The sequence below is a fragment of the Physella acuta genome, unplaced genomic scaffold, assembly GCF_028476545.2.
Source record: "Physella acuta isolate Inbredline_101_S28 unplaced genomic scaffold, ASM2847654v3 ptg001457l, whole genome shotgun sequence".
Taxonomy (NCBI): domain Eukaryota; kingdom Metazoa; phylum Mollusca; class Gastropoda; family Physidae; genus Physella; species Physella acuta.
In genome coordinates this window covers 206,613-226,500 of record NW_026732972.1, presented here as the reverse complement: position 1 = coordinate 226,500, position 19,888 = coordinate 206,613, and the positions used below count along the sequence as shown (strand labels likewise).

The 19,888-nt window shown below is 28.3% G+C and overlaps 1 protein-coding gene across 5 annotated transcripts in view; it reads right to left on the bottom strand.

Moving 5' to 3' along the window:
* Positions 1–5,203: 5,203 nt before the first annotated feature.
* The window catches only part of LOC131928050 (Na(+)/H(+) exchanger beta), a 41,306-nt gene continuing 26,621 nt past the window's right edge, over positions 5,204–19,888 (bottom strand). For 3 of the 5 annotated variants that reach the window (XM_059283957.1, XM_059283958.1, XM_059283956.1), the window contains exons 15-24: positions 19,783–19,865; positions 19,267–19,395; positions 18,452–18,541; positions 18,119–18,184; positions 17,864–17,970; positions 16,969–17,028; positions 12,412–12,480; positions 10,672–10,835; positions 10,413–10,522; positions 5,204–9,988 (exon numbers count right to left, since the gene is read on the bottom strand). In XM_059283957.1, the coding sequence (XP_059139940.1) occupies positions 9,434–9,988; positions 10,413–10,522; positions 10,672–10,835; positions 12,412–12,480; positions 16,969–17,028; positions 17,864–17,970; positions 18,119–18,184; positions 18,452–18,541; positions 19,267–19,395; positions 19,783–19,865 (1,433 nt within the window). In that variant the 3' untranslated portion in view covers positions 5,204–9,433. Of the gene's footprint in view, positions 9,989–10,412; positions 10,523–10,671; positions 10,836–12,411; positions 12,481–13,786; positions 13,820–16,968; positions 17,029–17,863; positions 17,971–18,118; positions 18,185–18,451; positions 18,542–19,266; positions 19,396–19,782; positions 19,866–19,888 lie in introns of all 5 variants that reach the window. The other 2 variants (XM_059283959.1, XM_059283960.1) reach the window with 2 other exon arrangements.

Sequence of the window (19,888 nt, the reverse complement as noted above, 5' to 3'; positions counted from 1 at the left end):
ATTAAGAAGACATGAATGAAGTTTTCTGCATTTTTTGTGTTGTTTATGTAAATCTAGATTACAAAATTCTGGATTACACAAAAATAATGTGTTTGTATTTAAATTTTATCTTATTTTTGGTGTAGTTTCCATTTATTGAAACTTGTCATATTGAATATTGTGTATATTTTAATATTTTTAATTTGTTGTATTTTTTTTTTCCATTTATAGTTTTTAATTATCATTATGTAATATTTTAGCCATTTCAGCTAAAATATTCTGTGGGACGAAATAAATGAAATATGCAAATTATAAATTGTCCCTCACAGATTTATTGGTTAAAAACTATTTATTTCAACATGTTATGAATATTTTACGATCATTGAAGATATGTTACAACTATTGAAACTATTAAATTTAGATTAAACTTTTTATATGGAGAAGTAGATCTTGTTCATAATAATAGACTAGTATAAGATCTAGACTTCATCAGAGGGATAATGCATAGCAAAATTACCATCTAAAATCTCCTTTCTGCAAACACTAAAAAAAGCCACCAAGCATCATTTAATATTACTGGGGTTTAAAATACTAAAAATGTGATATTGTTAAATTATTGTATTGTTAACTAGGCTATTAGATTATCAAAACAGGTATCTAGGCTATATTTTCAGAATCCTATTATTTATTTTTCTTAAACTAAACACCTTTTTTAATAATTATTTTACTGTACAAAAATGTTGACAAAATTATTCTTTTTTTTAAGGATCCAAAATAAATAATACAAAGTTTTTGTTACAAATTAGATGTAGGCTATTCTTGTGTGAAAGAATGTTCTTTGCAAAAGTATTCCATAAACATAATTTAAAAATATATGTTTATAAATATAATTATAAAAGTAATAGATTTTTAAATTAAAAATAGAAGTTAATTCACTTAGCTGGGGTAAAATTGTCTATTAAATACAATTATTTATGAAAGCAATTTTGTTTTAAATGTATATGTACATTATCATTTGTACCAGAACTGCTAAAGTAGCAATGAAAGCAATATCTATGGGACTAATTGACAGTAAACATTTTTTTTGTTTTCTGTAGTGTTTAAGGGCATGGGCAGGTGATGAAAACGTTATTAGACAAAATGCTTATTCCTAAACCCAATGCTATAAATATTTAAAATACTTAGCATATAGTTATGACTCAAAAGAGTTATGTCTAAAAATTTAAAAAATGACCGAAAATTCCCTGCCGTTGTCATGGTGAGGGCAGCCATCTTGGATTTTATTTACCTTTTTAACATTGAAATAACTTAAAGATGGCTTATGCAAATTCAATAAAAACTTACAGGATTATAGAGATACATGTTTTTAACAATTTTGATAGAATATATTTTAAAATACTTTTGTTTTTGCAATTTTTTTTTTCTGAAAATCTTTTTCTAATAATTGAAATGTGTGCAAAAATGCACAATTTTAACTGTAAAAGAAAAACCATACAAATTTTCAAAGTTGGTATATGTATACAGATTAATTAGAAAAATTTTTGATCCATTTTAATAAAAATTAAGAGTGTTTTTCAATGTTAAAATCTTAAAAAACTCCCAAGATGGCAACTATCACCATGGCTACAGCAGGAAATTTTTTGTTATTTTTAACTTTTTAGAATTAACTCTTTAAGTTATAACTATATGCTAGATATGATAGCATTAGGTTTTTAAATAAGCATTTTGGCTAATTGGGTTTACACCATCCGCCCATGCCCTTAATTTTTAAAATATTAACAAATGATATTTTAACAGGTATTTATTGATTATTTATCTGGAAAGTAAAATAAGATAATTATTACTGTGGTGAAAAAAGGTATTTCTTAAAACATTGTAAAGGAACTAAGAAGTTCACAAAATTACTAGTTTAATGGTTTTTATACAAATTTGTCATATGTAACTATTCATTTCTAAATTTATCTAGGTTAAACATTCATGTAATTATCATTGCAAATATTACCTCCGTTTTGATAATTATTCTGTTTTCTTTCCTCCCATTATACCCTAATTCCATCTTTGTCATTGCCATCATTGTAAAAGGACCAATAATATCTAGATAGACTTCTTTGTTATAAAGAAATGTTTTACTTTCATAAATAAATATTTAAATTTTGACTACTACTGTAAATATTTTATAGCATGAAGTACAAATGTCTGTGCAACAATTCATTACTTTGAAATTAAGCTACATTTATGCATTTAGTCAGGAAAATGTAAGCTGATTATACTCATTGATTAAGCATGTAAGATTATAATTTGAAATGTCATTCCAGTGGTCATTACTACTTTCAAGTTTTTATTTTGTTTTAGACTGCTTCAAAAAAGAATTGGTTATCTAGCTGTTAAAACATTTCATTTTATATTTGTTTCATTTAGTTTTAATTATATTTTTTTGAATTCTTGAACTAGGCTATTTTAATTATTATTAAAGGGAAACATCAAAACTTTGCATATTGTAAAAACCAAGTATGCAAAATATAAATAACTCATGTGAATTCTATAATATATAAAAAAAATTATGAGCCATATTTTATTATTAAAATAAATTAGTTTTCATTATTTATTTATTCCAACCATTATTTACAAGATGTGTCTTAATTTAATTTACACATTTTTGAATAGTTTTTTTTTATATTTAATGTTACTTGTTAGTTCATCCATCTAAGTATGGTAATTAATTTGTTTTTTTAATCAACCAGTTAATTAATTTAAAACTCATTAATACAGCAGAAAAATGTAATTTAAAACCAGTTCAGTTAGAATGGGAAGGCATCTTTTCACTGATTACTAAGCAACTTTAGTAATACGGTTAATGAAATTATTAAAATTTGTTTTAAACCATTCAATTAATTTTTTTGCTCAAAGAGGAATAATTTTTTATGTGATATAATTTTCATCGGTTGGATGATAGCATCTATAAATAGAATAAGTTCAAATATAAACAAAGTAAAACAACAATAGAACATAGCAGTAGTTCTTAGCTGCAGAAATGAAGAAAGAAAAAACTGTTCATCTCCTGTTAATCTCAAATGTAGATAAATATCAATATATTATACTTTCATTATTCCTTGCATGTTTCAGCCATGATACTACAACCTTTCAGAAACAATACTGATATTTTTTTAACGTTTTAACAAATATATTATGGGTATGTGTGAGTGTATTTATCTTTTCTCTTCCAAATAAGATTTAAAGGTTAGTAGAACTCAGCTGTCAGTTAATGCAAAGTATAAAAGTTTTTATTATGTTGTCTGGAATGAAAATTAATTTCTATTTAATGTTTTTGCATTTGAACTAAAAAGAAAAATTGTTGACTTATATTATAAAAACAAAAATATTCTTTAGCATGAAGTAATAACATAACTGATATTTTCTCCAATCGCCTTTATCAGAATAAAAATACCTGAAAGTTACATAAGGGGTTGTCCATCACTCTTTAAAAAAAAAAAATACTTATTCTTTCCTCCATTTAAACCCCCTCCCCCAATCACCAATTAATTTTTTTAAACAGCAATTGTTATTTTTAACATATCAATTAAATACTCTTGGTCAAGATAGGTAATACAATTTTTTTGCTATTACATTTTGTAACTAAAAAAATTTTTGAGATTATGGCAAACACATTATTTTATTTATTTTTTTTAAATGTACATTTTAAAACACAAAATTGTGATTTATAGCCCTCCACTCTTACTCACATAAAATGCTGATTACACCCCTTCATGAACTGTCATCAGGTTTTATATAATTTTGAAGGACAAGTATTGATAGAAATATCACTTGATGCTATTTCTTTATGTTAAAATATTTTTGTTGTTGGCTGTGAATCTCAATAACAAACTTTTACCTTTTTTTTAAATTATTAGGTTGATAATATGTGAGTCATATGAAATAGTATGCAACGGATCACCTCACTATAAATAATTAATTTTTTAATTAATCCCTATACTGTTAATTTGTCTTTTATAAACATATTTTAGGTTCATTTATGCTTTACTAAAAAAATTTGATAAATAATATTGATAAGCTATTTAAAAATATTCAAAGAGCTATTTTTGTAAATGTAGAAAGAATGCCATTGTTTTATTATAGATTTTATCAATTATAAAAATGAAAAATACAAAATGATATTCATTAAGATGTATTCAAACTTACAAAGAAAATTAATTGTGTATGCTAACAAAGTGAAAAAATATCTACATTTTTGTGATTTTAGCTGAGTCTCTGATTATTTTTAATAACTTTAAATAATAATAGAATAAAATTGTCCTTGAAAGTGTTGTGCCTTTTTTAAGTGTGAAAAATATGAGAATTGTTCTGTACAAGATGTTTCAATGTACAGTCCAAGTATAACTGCGCAAATAGTATTTGTACTCTGATAATTATGTTAAACTTCTTTTTTATCACTAGTATTAAATAGTATTTTAAAAAAATTTTTGATCATGGAATTTACAGTAAATTTAATAAATGTAAATTATTTGGGCATATTTAGAAAATAGTTTTTTTTTATATAATTTGAAGTATTTTAAATTACGAATTTAGAAAGTATATTTATTTTCCTTGACATAAATCTTTACTAGAAGACTTTGATACTTTGTATGAATCAATAAGAGTGTTATGTTTTACACCAATAATTTACTTCATCTCATCGACCATCATCTTTTAAACTTGTACCCACTTTGTCAGTCTTCCATGCCTCTTGATACCCCTACTTATTTAAATTTATTTAACAAAGCAATCTTTTTTTTTTAAGTATTATATTTACACCATTTTTTTATCTGCACAAGTTGTGAGATGTACATAAGTTTTCAACACAGTATAGCATCCCAGATTTTTTTTTTTATCTTTCTGGTTCTACTAAATATGATTTGAGCAGTTTAAATGGAAAGGGGGCAGTCTGGCACAGTTAAGTTAACCTTGTTTAATATTTCCTTACATCATATAGTTTTTTTAAAAGTTTCATTATGTTACCTACTGAATTCAAATTAAACCACTATTATTACTCAACTGATACATTGTTACTTCATGTCTTATTTCTGACAATTCTGAACTGTTTAAAGCAACAAAATTGATGTGTTTTGCATATGTAAAAACTTCTGGTTTTCATTAAACATTTGTTGGAGATGATGGCGAATAACTGATCCAACAAATGATGCAAAAGCAAAAAATAAAATTTGTGATAATTTATTTAATAGGTGTAGGATATGCACTATAAAAAGTAAAAATACATTTTTTAAATACTGTTCATACAGTCAGACAATCATTGAAATTCAGTGATATAAATTTAAGACTGAAATAATGCTTGAAACAAAAATTTAAAACTAAATTTTAAAATAAAATGCATTTAAAGCTCTAAAAATAAGGCAGTTTTCTAACAGGTGATTCAACAACAGAACTTATTCCGAAAATGTATTTTATAAAAATGTTTTTACTCAACTAACAAATGTTTTCTTAATCAAACTAAGGGAGATCAGTAGCAATCAATCTGAACCAACTGTCCTAGTAGTAGTTATTGGCCTTGCATATAGACAAGTACCTGGTACATAAGTTTCCCTTTCAACACTATTTTGTTTATTGTTTGATAAAGTAAGATATTTTTTGTTAACAAAACAAAAACGGTATTGTTTTTGTTTAGGGACCTAGTTCTATAATGTAAATGCTTTAAAAAATGTAATTAAGTTTTGAAAAAACAAAAATAGCTAAACAAACATCAGATCAGGCAGACATTGGCACTAAAAATTAATAATTGCAAAGCAACAAATCAAAGCTGGATTTCTTAAAGTATCTTCTAAAAGGAGAAAAAAATTTACCCAGAGAAATAAGAGATCACAAAATAAGTGATTACTTTTAACTTAAACAAAAACCAAATCAAAGCCAAAAGTGATGTCAAGTCATGTGAGAGTTCTAGCTGAGGTATCGTGTTTTGGAATGTCCTAACCTGGACTAACAGTTTAGGTATGACTAAATCAGGGGTCTCCAAACTACGGCCCGCGGGCCAGATGCGGCCCGCAAGGTCATCTCATCCGGCCCGCGGAGATCTTTTTGTCCACGGAAAATTTTTTTGTTGGTGATGACTGAGGAACTTTGCCCAGAAAAATGAAAGACATGTCTGGAACTAACTGGCCCCCGAACTGAAATTTGATAGTTAATGCGGCCCTCGGACTGAAAAGTTTGGAGACCCCTGGACTAAATGAATATTAGATACAAGAGCCTTTCATAAACAAGCTAAGTAGGTGAATTAGATTTATAACCCATTTTGACTTTAAAAAAGTTAAATATGATATATTTGCATTGTCACTAAAGATCCATTTATTTGGAAAGTGAAAAAAAATCGCTCCATTAAAAATTGATCGATTTGACCACACACCAACAAAGAGACAAATAAAAAAAGGATAATTAAAGTTTAAGAGGGGAATAATTCAATATAGGTACAGAAATAATTTAAAAAATAATAATAATTAGGAAAAAGCTGATGGACAGAATATTGTAGATCTTGGGTTAAACCAAACCACATCTCCACTCTACATCATAATCATACAAATTAACAAACTTCAAATGGGCTGCTATTTTCAAAACAATTTCAGCTTAGGTTTCTCATAAAGTGAATACACAAAAAAATTAATTTAAATTGTTTAAACTAATTATATTTTTATATCTAATACAAGAGTGAAAATAAAATGTTAAATAATTTTGTATAGCTATATGGATTTTAAAAAATTCATGATCAGATGTGTATACAAAAATCTGAAATTTAACTCATGAGAGTTAGAAGTAATTTGAACATCATTACATACAAGTAACAGTTCTCACCAAACATGTTAATACAAAATATTATTGTGCAGTATACATTCAAATTTATCACAAATAAATAGCTGTTTTCTGACAACATAAAAATATAAGCATAGAATGACAGGATTTGCATAGTAAGTAGCTAGAAGAAAAGTGGAGCTAAAACGACTAACCTCCGATCCACTTTAGAACAAATTTGACACAGACATATGTTCCTTTTCATGTTCATCCTAAATTCTAAAGAGAACTATACTTGTTCAACTACTCCCGAAATTTTAAAGGTGGGACTAAGCCAGATAAATTTGTGCAGACATTGAAGCGGTCAAGAGAAATACAGTCCAATTTGAATCAATCAACTTGTGAAATCTACCTACAATAAGCACAAGTGTGTCTATGTCTATACTGCATGTGCTAGTTCTACCAGGTGTTAGTTAAGGCTGCCTCTAGTTGGTACTTCTTCCATCTGTAACACTGTCTTTATCTAGTGAACACATACTAAAGTAACAAACAATTTTAAATAATTGAAATTTACAAAATTGTGTGTAGAAAGGGACAAAACAATTTTGATTTACTCTAGATGGTGAGTGGACCAACTGACCATCAGGAAATAAAACATGAACTGAATGGTCAGAATGAATCAGATCTGTTAAAAATTGTTCAAGAAAAAGAAAAAATTAAAAAAAAAACATTATCCAGGGTGTTTGAAAGTTATTTAAAATTTACATGCAGATAATTTATTTTGGGACATAAACCTAAAATATAAAATGTAACAATTTTGATCATACAAATATAGCTATCACTGGTATCATTCAATTGAAATTATTTAATTACATCCATAAAATGATATTACTAGAGAATCGCGCACAGCTTAAGCAAGCAAATTACTACACCATAACAATCAATAAAGTGTGAGAAATCAATGATTACTACGGAAATACAAGAAAATAAATCTTTAAAACCATGGTAAATACTAAGTAGATAAAATTTGTCACATTGAAATTGTATGTTTATTTTGGTCAAAATGCTAAAATTTTAAACAATTTTGTACCAAATTGGGATACTCTGTCTTGAGTATAAATATTTTAAAAAATAAACGTCACATAAATTTGTCAAGTTTTAGAACTACTGTATCTTTCACGAAAAACAATTTTTTTAAATAAAATAAAAAAATGAATTTAAGTAAATGATACACCAAACAATGAGCAATACAAAAAATATGCAGACATTTGAGCAAAACTGTGGGTGTAAATGTTAAATTAAATTATTTGTTCCTAATGTCACTCAGCAATGTTTTGAGTTTGTACCCCAAACTTGAAACAGTGAATGACAATGAAAAAAATTAAAAATCAAGTGCAATTAAAATAGGTTTCTAAGCCATAACTAAAAATATACTAGTTAATTCAAATGACTAAACTCTAGAAAAATGCTTAAGACATAATAACACAATCCCATTACCATAAGTAATTTTATCCTTGCTATCAAATAGCTCTGGTGATCTACCAAACACATCATTTTTAAATTAATTAACTAGTTTTTTTGGTTACTTTTTATCAAGTTGAGGTTGCTAAATGGCACAAATTTGGAGGGTCTACCAAGAAGTTTTCAGCAAAACTATAACTATTTTCAAAAGAAAATAATTACTAGTAGTTGATGGATTAATAAAAAACTGTTTGATTAGTAATTTAGCAATTTTATTTCTCAATAGCCTTAAAGTATTTATGGTCAAGTAGCCTACTGATCTTGATTAATCTTTTCATAAAGTTTGTTTCAAATGAGAAAAAAATTAGTTTAGGATTTGTATTCAATCAATACTTGCCATAAGCAGCTAAACAAGGTTTCACAATATGAAATAATCAAACCAATGGTTACTAGTTATGACAATATTAAAAAATAATAGATATTTTATGTTCAAAGAAATGTCAAATTACCCTGGAATATATTTTGCCTGAATGTTCATAAAAAAAAAAGTGAAATTTTGGTGAATCTCATTGAATTATGATAACCTGAGACATACAAAAATGCTAAAAAAATCTTTATAATGGATTAATACTTTAGTAGGATCGTACCCTCTTAATCTGCTGTCAATTATATCAGAATAAAGAATTCAATAATTGCATTGACTTCATGGATGAATTGAAAGCATAACACTTCAAGTGAAAATAATTAAATCGGAATAGGATTATCTTGCAACCATTAATTTTAAGAAACAAAATAAAATTATTACAGTTTACTATATGATCAGTCGTTTAAATTTTTGTAATACAAATGAGATCTAAAATTCAGAAAAAATATTAGAAACTGAAAGATTTTGTTAAAATATGTAGAGAGTACACATTTAGGCTACATGAATAACAGCAGGCACATAGAAATGTAAACAATACCAGCAATTCTCAACCTCTACCCCCATCTAGCAAGTCAGTTACATACAAAACATACACCACTTTCCCCAATGATACATCCCCAATGTTGTAATGAAACCATTTACAGGGTAATTAACAATTAATTAATTAAGTCTTCAACCTCTACCTTGCTTTGGACTACATGTAGACACAACAGCCATGGATGTTCACAGACTTCCCCTTTTTGACTCTAACTTGCTTTGGACTGCATGAGCCATGGATGTTCACAGACTTCCCCTTTTTGACTCTAACTTGCTTTGGACTGCATGAGCTCCCTTTGTGGCAGACACTAGAGGCACTTTCTGGTTGTCGTTATCGTCCGAGCGTTGTGACGCACTGTCCACCTCGGGGCCAGTCTTGTCCAGCCCCATCTGCCTCTCCAGCTTGTGCTTGCTGCTAGACCGTCTCGGCCCGCCCCGTGTGATACTTTTACCATCCACGTCAATCATCGGTTGGTTTTCGTTCTCCTCCTCTTCAAACACCGACCCCAGGGGGGATCTAGGTGACCCAAGTTCAGCGGGGTCAAAAAGTGGATCAGCTGGTTTTCCGTAGTCAACTGTCATGGCCTGCCTCAGGGGTGCCTTGGTGCGTGACACCCCCCGCTGTTCGCAAACCTCAGCATCTGCATCCGACCACGACATGCGCCTCTGTACGTTTGCGTTTGACCTTGGATCCTCGCTGACCAGACGCATCAGCCTCCGATTCCTGTTGGTCTTCAAGCGTATCTCAGTGTGTTTTTCATCTCTCCCGGTCAAATTCCTGTCATAATGAGAATTGACCTGCGAAAAAAAGAATTTAAAAAAAAAAGGTTAAATAAATATTTATCCTATTTAATACTACTGATATTTCAAAACTTTGATCTCTAGAACTATGCCTTCGACTTAACTAATACATTTTTATCCACAGTACATTTTATTATTTTTTATTTATTTCTGGAAAGTTAAACTGGTTTTTAAAAAAGAAAAAAGAAAATCAAGCATGTTCAGAATTAATTCCCCTGTTACAATAACTGTATAATTGTATGTCTATTAGGTTGAAAGTGAAACTTATTTTTAAAATAACCATAACTTTAAGGTTTTATATGACAAATTTATGTTGGTTTTGTTTTAAAGTTAAAGACAAACAAAATTTTTCACACTATGTACCAAACACAAAGCAGTTTTCAGATTTATCTACTAAGTAGAGTAGAAAATGTGTAATTACCATTCTGGTATTTCTTGTTGATAGCAATAAACCACGTAATTGTTTCGCATCAATATCTGTCGCAGCAGTTACAGATTTAGAACGTCCAAAACGACCTTTCCTCAACTCAACTGAAATTTAGAGAGAATTATTTTTATTTATGAATAAATTACATATTTCTAAAAAATTTTAAAACAAACTTTATTTCATAATGAAATTAAATATTTCAATAACTAATAAAGTTGAGAAACGTAAACAGCAATAAAGACAAGGACTTTACTTGGTTCCATTTCTATGGTAATGGCAGGAGTTGAAGGAGCTGATTTAGACTTGGCCTTGGGTGTTCGTTGTTGTTCAACTTTCTCAGGGAAAGGCTCTGCATAGTGTGATAAGGGTGTGGTGGCACCCAGGGTGGACAACATCATTTCTGTGTTGACATGTGGCCTGGTAATTGACAACATTTTATGCCAAAATCTCGTTTAAAAACATGTATATGATAATACTAAAACAACAAATGCAAGTTCCATTCATAGTTGTATGGAATAGTTGCTTTTTTTTTAAATAATTGAATAAAATCATAGCAAGATATAAAATCATGTGTGACTGTAGCAAAGAGTAATTTTTTTTTTTATTTGCAGTCTGCTACATTTTTTTGTAGTTACATGCTGCCAGAAAAAAGTTTGCTAAAATTGGTTAAATTTTTATTTAAAAGAAAGTAAGGGCAGCTAAAAATAAATTTCCTTTTCAGTTGTCTCTTATTCCTGGCGCATAAGAAACCAGAATCATTATCACATTCACATGTTGTAAAGGAAACATGCAGATCATGCACTTTTCATGCACTGCATGGTAGAAGTCTTGTAAGAAAAAAGTTTAAGTAAATAAATTAACCACAACTTTAATAATCGGATAGAAAAATAACAGAAAATTAAAAAAATTTATCCAATAAACTATTTTCCAAACCAAAATATTACAAGAATCTATTCAAACTCTTACTATACCAATAAAATGTATTAAAAATTAAATAGCAATAATAAGTTAAATGCAAATGTTGATTAGTAAATAAAAATTAAGATTTTTTTTTTTTTACAAATGATTAGAAAAGATTTCGTTGATCTATAAATGGCTGCTTGTCTGAGTAGCAATAATAAGTTAAATGCAAATGTAGATTAGAAAATAAAAATAAAGATTTTATTTTTTTGAGAATAGATGGTGTTGAGCTATAAAGACTGCTTGTCTGAGATTTTCACTGAACTTTATAAGTTTTAACTCTGAGATGATAACCCTAAAGATGGACTTGTTAAACCTTAAGGGTTGATAAAATATTTACAATAAATGGGCAAAAAAAGAAAAACTATAACTCACACTCAAGGATGCTTTATAGAAAAAATGCCTAGCCAAACTTGATCAAAATTAATTAAAGAGTATTCAATAATTTGAAAGCAAGCTATAAAAGGGTCAATACTTTTTTTTTAATCTATGATGTTGCAAATGATGTAATTATGTAAGAAAAGCAATTTTAAAATTAGCAATTTCTATAATATATTAAAATTATTTCAATATCATCTATTGACTATATTCCTGAACACTAAATGGGAAGTCTATATTACATAAATCACAAACAAAATATGAAACAAATTTTAATTTAAAAAAGCTAGCTATACCACGCAAAACTAATTGAACTGGAGGGAAAAAATACAAAAACCAACCAAAATTTTGGGTTACAAGTATTTTAAAAAACCTAATTTCAATTGTATGAAAACCTACTTATATTTGTCAGAAACTAGCCTATCATGATAAAGCTGACATTAGCTTCAATTCATTATCCAAAAAGTGGTTTGAAAATGTATTTACTTGTTTTAATTTTAGGCTGACTCAGTTTTTCAATTAAAATTACAAGTCATTCTCATCTACAACAAACTGGAACGCAGTTTTTAAAATACTTGTTTCAAACACTTGTACACCAGGTCAAGACAGGGTAAAAACCTAAGGGCTCTCTGTATTAAACAAAAACAAATTTGACCTTGGATTCAGGTCTAACTTTTTTAACGGTGGGCATATTTTGTTCCTCCCTCTGTTTCTTCTGCGCCAGCTAAAGAAGCAAGGGAAATGAAAAGAAATCCAAAAAAAGAAAAGGTGAGAAAATGAGGTGTAAAAAAAATTGGTTTGAACAAGCGTCTAAGGTTAGGGTTTAGCTTATTAATTCAAGCCAAATTAAAGTTAAAAAAAATGTTCAGTTATTTACAAACCACGACAATTCAATTTTAACTCAATACTCAAAGATTATTTCTTTTAGCATAAAACTGTTAACATAACCAGTTTTAACCTAAAGCTCAACGATTATTTTCCTAAGCATAAAACAGTTAACATTAAACATCAAACATCCCCCCCCCCCCCCCCACATGGACAACTTCATATAAATATGTACAGCTATTATTACAGAGGTTCCATATGTTGACAAACAAAAGTTGATATTCTGTTATATGATTCTTGAGTAATTTTATACTGTGTTCAAGTAAATTTAAAAGTATGACAAGAAATTATACAAATGTTTTGATTATACATTAATACTTGTTTTTTTTGTAAAGAAATAACTTTTACAAATATTCTTAGAAATATGTTTGTATCATCCGGTCATGCTAGGATTTTAGAAGGCAATGTTTAAGATAATAAGTCTTGAGATTGGAAGTTTTAAATTGCACAATAAAGTCATTGATTAGAGTTCAAATTGCGTAGTTAGCTTACAAACCATAATAAAAGACCACTAAGTAAAATAAACAAAATAAATCTGGTAAATTGGGCTTTGGAAAAAGTGAATTGTTAAAGTACAGCATAAAAAATATCACAAGTGTCTGCAGTGATACAGTGATAGATTTTTTTTTTATAGACACCTAAAGATTAATGTTATTAATTTAAACTTTGAAGATATAGATTAATTTTTGTATATGCTTTTTTTAATGTTCCTTCTAAGAACAAACAAAGTCTATTAAAAGTTAAACAAAAGTAGTTGTCTAAAAAAAATTGTATTTAATTAACTTAAAAAATTATTATTTTGCAACAAGAAAGGTCGGATCTATAAACATTTTTTAAAGAAATATTAGAATAAATTAATAATATGCATCAACGCCACATTTCAATTAAAGTAATTGCAGTAACTAACATTAAATAATCCTGTTAAACAGTATTTTCTTTAAAACTTTGTTGCCAGAAATTGTGAGTTGATGCAAATTAAAATTGTCTTCTGATTCTTAATTAACTCGCAGAGGAGCACATTCCAAGTGTTATTTCAGAGTATGTTTTTGAATAAAGTAGAGTTCTGGTTAAGCTGTTAAACAAAAAGTAACAGGCACTGGGTGAGGTCAAGCTATCTGGGAGGGCAGTTCTAGCAACATACGTACCCAAAGAACTGTAATGTACTAGGTATGTGACGCCTGGTTCAAACATTAAACACATATTTAAAATAAACATTCGAATATATAAATATACCGTACAATTTTTTTTTCATTTGTCTTGGTGGTAAACAACATTAAATGTTGAATTTAATTGTAAAGCCATCTTGTTTTTTGTTAACTGTTTGCCCCTATACTCATTTTTTCAAGGCAATAGACAATACTTTTTAAAATATAAAAATAATGACTTTTTAATTGTTCTAAAGATATAAAGCACATCAAATTTTATCTTGTGCTGATATTCAATATCCTTTAATAAATTTTAGATATTAATACTAAAACAAATATGTAAGCATTATGGTTATGTTATTAAATCATTCTTTTTAATATGAAGCAAATTAAACACAGCCTTAGACAATAAAATCTTCCTGTAATAGCATTTGATGTTAATCATAGAAAAATAATAAACCATGTCTATACTAAGTAAACCTCAAATACACTAACCCTCAGTTTTATTGACTTTTAAGACTTGTTAATTATAGCAAAAATTATACAATATTTGAACATCTAGTAAACCTAAAGTAACCCTTAGTTTAATTTCATTTTGAAAATGTTAACCATAGCAAAATTAAGAAACAATTTCAAAACTTAATAGACCTCAAAGTTACAGAAACAGTTGGTTGTCGCTGAATTAAGTAGACATGTTAATTGTGATGAAAATTATAAACTTTATAAACAGTAAGCAAAAAATCTCAAAATATTTTGTATTAACATCTGTCATCATGGATTTCTTATTTTAATTGATCCATTTTCAAAATAAATATCTTGGTTGTAGGCCTTGGATTTCAATGAAGGGCCATTTACGCTCTTTATGCTAATTTTATACAACTAAATAGTGACCCAGCCTGCTGACTGTGGCACTGTTTTGCAGTTTGCACATGACAGCCTAGTGCCGGTACACAATACGTAGACCTGCTGCTTTCTTGTGATTTTTGCAGGCTTTATAAATAATTGCTAGCACTAATGATATAACTAAAGGTCAGTGACTACTACTCACTGTACCACATTGTAGTTGTGGCTAATAAGAAGTGTACATAATACAGAGATTACATGAAGGTTCACCTAAAACATTACCCAACCAGATTGTAATGTTTTGATATTCTGACCACTAATAAGGGAGATAAAGGGACATAATATATGCATCCATTTCTCCCAAAAGAGTCGTGATAAACAAAGACAAATACCAAGTTAATTATGGGGAGATGTATAATAATTTCTTATTTAACATCTAATGCCTTTTATAAATATTTTATCTTTGTTTCATCAAATTAATTACTAAACACCAAAAGAAAAATTGTGAAAATAATTGTGATTGTCAAGAAGGGCTTAAAATACATGGCCATTTTCAATTTTCTAACAATTTTCAAAACCTCGTGGTTTTTTCTAATTGTAAGTTACAACCATGTTTTTAAGTTAGTGTTATAGGCTGAAAGGAATATTAAGTATATTGAAATAAAACTGGTTTCAATAGGTCAGTAGGGCCAGAATAAGCGCTTCTACAACTATTATTTAGAAAAACTGAGATATTCTTGTTATGTTTTTTCTATATACTTGATCTGTTGTTTGCTTTTTTGTGTAGAATTTGTTCACATATTAGATTATAAATATTATTGAAAAATGTATCTTTTATCTCTTAAATGCATTCACATAGTCTTACATATTTGCAAATAATACTTTATATTTTTAGTGTTGAGGAATAATGAATTGGGTTTACATTGAATCATGTGTAAAGAAATGAATTTGGCTCATTTAGCTTTTGGGTTTATCCAATTATTTTTAGATGGATTACTTATGAAAACAGATGTTTCTTTGTCCTATTTTACAAAGTTATTTTAGTAAAAGGCTTTTGTTACCAGCTATGATGTACTATTGAAATTTGACTCACGAATCTAGACAGTACGAATCAGAGCTGAACAGCAAGTTTTTTAACCATTAAATTGTGTTAGAATAAAAATAGTGGAACAATTAAATGTTTTAAAAAACAAATTTTTTAACCATTAAATTGTGTTAGAATAAAAATAGTTGAACAATTAAATGTTTTTTAAAAAACAAATTGTAAACATTAAATTGTGTTAGAATAAAAATAGTGGAACAATGAAATGTTTTAAAAAAAAATTCATAAAAAACGTTTTAATAACAAGCTTTTATGTAATGATGCACTAAAAAGTAGAAAATAAATTATAGACTACTATTTAAATAACTATAAAGAAAAGCGTGGGTCACTTTAGTATCTATTGGATACCTTTACTAATGTTAAGGAAGACACCCACGCTTTTCTTTATAGTTATTTAAATAGTAGTCTATAATTTATTTTCTACTTTTTAGTGCATCATTACATAAAAGCTGTTTTAAAAAACAATTTTTTTTACCATTACTTGTTTAAGACATTAAATTGTTTAACCATTAAATTATTTAAACATCAAATTTTTTACCATTATTTCTGTTAGGCAATAAATTTTTTAAACATAAATTGTGTTGGACATTAAATTGTTAAATACATGTTTTAAACATCTAATTAAAAACCATTAATTCTGTTTTACTAGTAAGTTTTTAACCATTAAATGTTGCAACCACTACTTATATCAGAAACCTTATCTTTTTAATCATTGAAACTTTTTTTAGACAGTTATCTTTTTAACTGTTAAATAGTTTAAACATTTGTTAGAAACAGGCAGCTTCATAGAAAACAATAATGAGTATCGACAAAAGTTCACTGTATCAATTAACAGGAATATTCTGGTATAAAAAGCATAAGTTTTTTGTATTTAAAGTTAAAAAACTTTCTAACTTTGATTTTTTTTTCTTGATTGATCTGTGCTCTCAAAATATTTGTTTTAAATCTATCAATAAAAAAACAAAGAATTTTAAATATCTATACATACATAGATTGATAAACATGTGGGATCCAAAAAATCAAAATTGTATTTTTAGTTTCTAAAAACTATTTTTCTCATGTACTAAGACAAACGTTGGTAACTTCATTACTGAAAGTATTTAGTCTCAAAATAATTAAATTATAAACTGTGAAAAGAAAATACTGAAAATGGGAAGTTAATATTTAAAAAAGAGGTTTAAACATTTTTCAAAAGTACAACACAAAAATAAAAAGCAAGAAAACAAAATGTACATACAGCTCAGGAGCTTCTTCTGGTGTTTTGGCCCCACTTAGCTTCAAGTACTTGTAATGTTCCCTGTGGATTCAAAGACAACATGTCAACTAAACCAAATCAAAGACAACATGTCAACTAAACAAAATCAAAGACAACATGTCAACTAAACTAAATCAAAGACAACATGTCGACGAAACAAAAAAAAGACAACATGTCGACTAAACAAAATCAAAGACAACATGTCAACTAAACAAAATCAAAGACAACATGTCAACTAAACAAAATCAAAGACAACATGTCAACTAAACAAAATCAAAGACAACATGTCAACTAAACTAAATCAAAGACAACATGTCAACTAAACTAAATCAAAGACAACATGTCAACTAAACTAAATCAAAGACAACATGTCAACCAAACAAAATCAAAGACAACATGTCAACTAAACTAAATCAAAGACAACATGTCAACTAAACAAAATCAAAGACAACATGTCAACTAAACTAAATCAAAGACAACATGTCAACTAAACTAAATCAAAGACAACATGTCAACTAAACTAAATCAAAGACAGCATGTCCACTAAACAAAATCAAAGGCAACATGTCAACTAAACTAAATCAAAGACAACTGATATTTAACTTCAACAACAACTTGCTTTGATTGCAGGCAGGCACCTGACTAAGTTTACAGGAACTAAAGTTGAATAAGATGGCAATTCTTTATAGCAAGTAGACACACTATTAATTTTACAGAAACTAGTAAATTCTCATAGAACTTTTTTAAATTTGTGTAATAGAAAACCTACTTAAGAAGCAAATTCTCATAGAATTCTCTTAAGTTTGTGTAATAGAAAACCTACTTAAGAAGCAAATTCTCATAGAATTCTCTTAAGTTTGTGTAATAGAAAACCTACTTAAGAAGTAAATTCTCATAGAACTCTCTCAAGCTGGCATCCCTCGGGTCTGGATCCACCTGCAGCCATTTCTTGAGGTATTTGGTGTCAAATTGTTCCAGCCTTTCCTGGTTAAATACAATTAATTACATGATCGTTATTTTAAGTTTTTAGTTTAATTAATTTTTTATGCATACATTTCTAGACAGTTAATAGAATTATTTTATACTTTTACAAGTACATCCCACATATTTAAAATAGTCAAAATATGTTTACCCGCAAATGATTTTTGCCATGGTCACCAATGATTTCTTCTATCCCTGCCATCAAGTGGTCAGTAATCTAAACAAACCAGAATCAGAATTTAATCATTTGTACAGTAATCTAAACAAAACAGAATTAGAATTTAATCATTTTTACAGTAATCTAAATAAATCAGAATTAGAATTTAATCATTTTACAGAAATATAAACAAACCAGTAATAGAATTTATTCATTTGTACAGTAATCTAAACAAATAAGAATTAGACTTAATCATTTTTAAAGTATAACATTGAATAGCTACACAACATAAAATAACATGGTATTTAACATTATTATAATACTTACGTGTGTGTTCAGCTCAGAATACATGGAACATTCCTTCTCTGGTGCCAGACCTATCTGCAGCCAGTGGACCAGAGGTTTGATGGTGATGCCCTGCAGATCAATAGATATGCACATCAAGTATGGCAATTATGGACATTTCTAAATGTCAAACTCCCAATTCAATGTACCTACATTAAGTAAGGCCACTATTGAGCTTCCTATTTCTCTAACCCCCAGGTTAAGATACATCATGTAAGGTAATTATGTAACTACATATCCCCCACCCCACCCAGTTTATGGTATCTATTTAATGTAGGTAATTATGTAACTACATGCCCCATACCCTTCCCAAGATCAAGCTCAAGATATCATCATTAAATAAGGCTATTATAAACCTAATATCACACTTGCTTAAAAATAACCCAGATATTGAATATATAATACGAGCCGGCCCGCGGCATAACATACGCCCCTATTTAGTTGTTGTTTTTTCTACTTTTCAGTAATTCAAAATTTGTGAATTCGAAAGTAGGCTACCAACGCTGCCACTGAAAATATTTCTTTAAAACACTATAAGTAGCTCATTAAGGACCATACCCCCCCCTTCCTTCCCCCCCCCCCTACATTTAAAATCGTTGGCTCTGCTTGTAAACATTTAGAGTGAACACAGCTCACTAAAACCATGTAGGGGTGGGGAGGTAGGGAGCGCGTTTACAGCTTGTTTTCTAGGCGCGTTTGCAGCTTGTTTTCTAGCGGCTCCCAGAAGAGAATTATATATATAATATTAAAAACTATGTTTTGTACATATATCCTTAAGAAAAAAAAACCCATCTTACCTGAATAAAGACAGTGAATATAATAACAGATAACGTTGTGGTAACAAACATGTTTTTGGCCGGTAAATCATTGGGGTCAAGAAGTGCAACCAGAGAAAAACAAACAGCTCCTCGTAAACCTCCATAAGCCTGGGCAAAAAGAACAAGGTTTGACTAAATGTCTTCACAAGTTTTCAGATTTAACATGAAGTAAACTTCAATTCTAGCCATCTTATGATGCCAACAAGACAATACAGTATAATATTCATGGTTTTTTTGTTGTTGTTTTTTTTTACACATATTGCTATTACAGGGACAGCAAGGCTATGTGGTAGATAAAACAATTTGAATTGTTAACTAAATCTTACCAAAACAAAATGTAAACAAACTTAAAATCATAAGCTTACAAAAAATGTAATTATAAAAATAAACTAAACAACCCTAAAATTATTTTTTAAATATTATAAAGTTTACTATCATAATCTTACAATAAAAACAATAAATCAGATAAACTTACAATAAATCAGATAGACTTACTATCATAAACTGCTCACTAAACCCAATTCTCCTGACACGATACACATCAAGCCAATTGATAATTTTTGACATTCCAAATATAACTGAAATTATAATATCAAGCCAA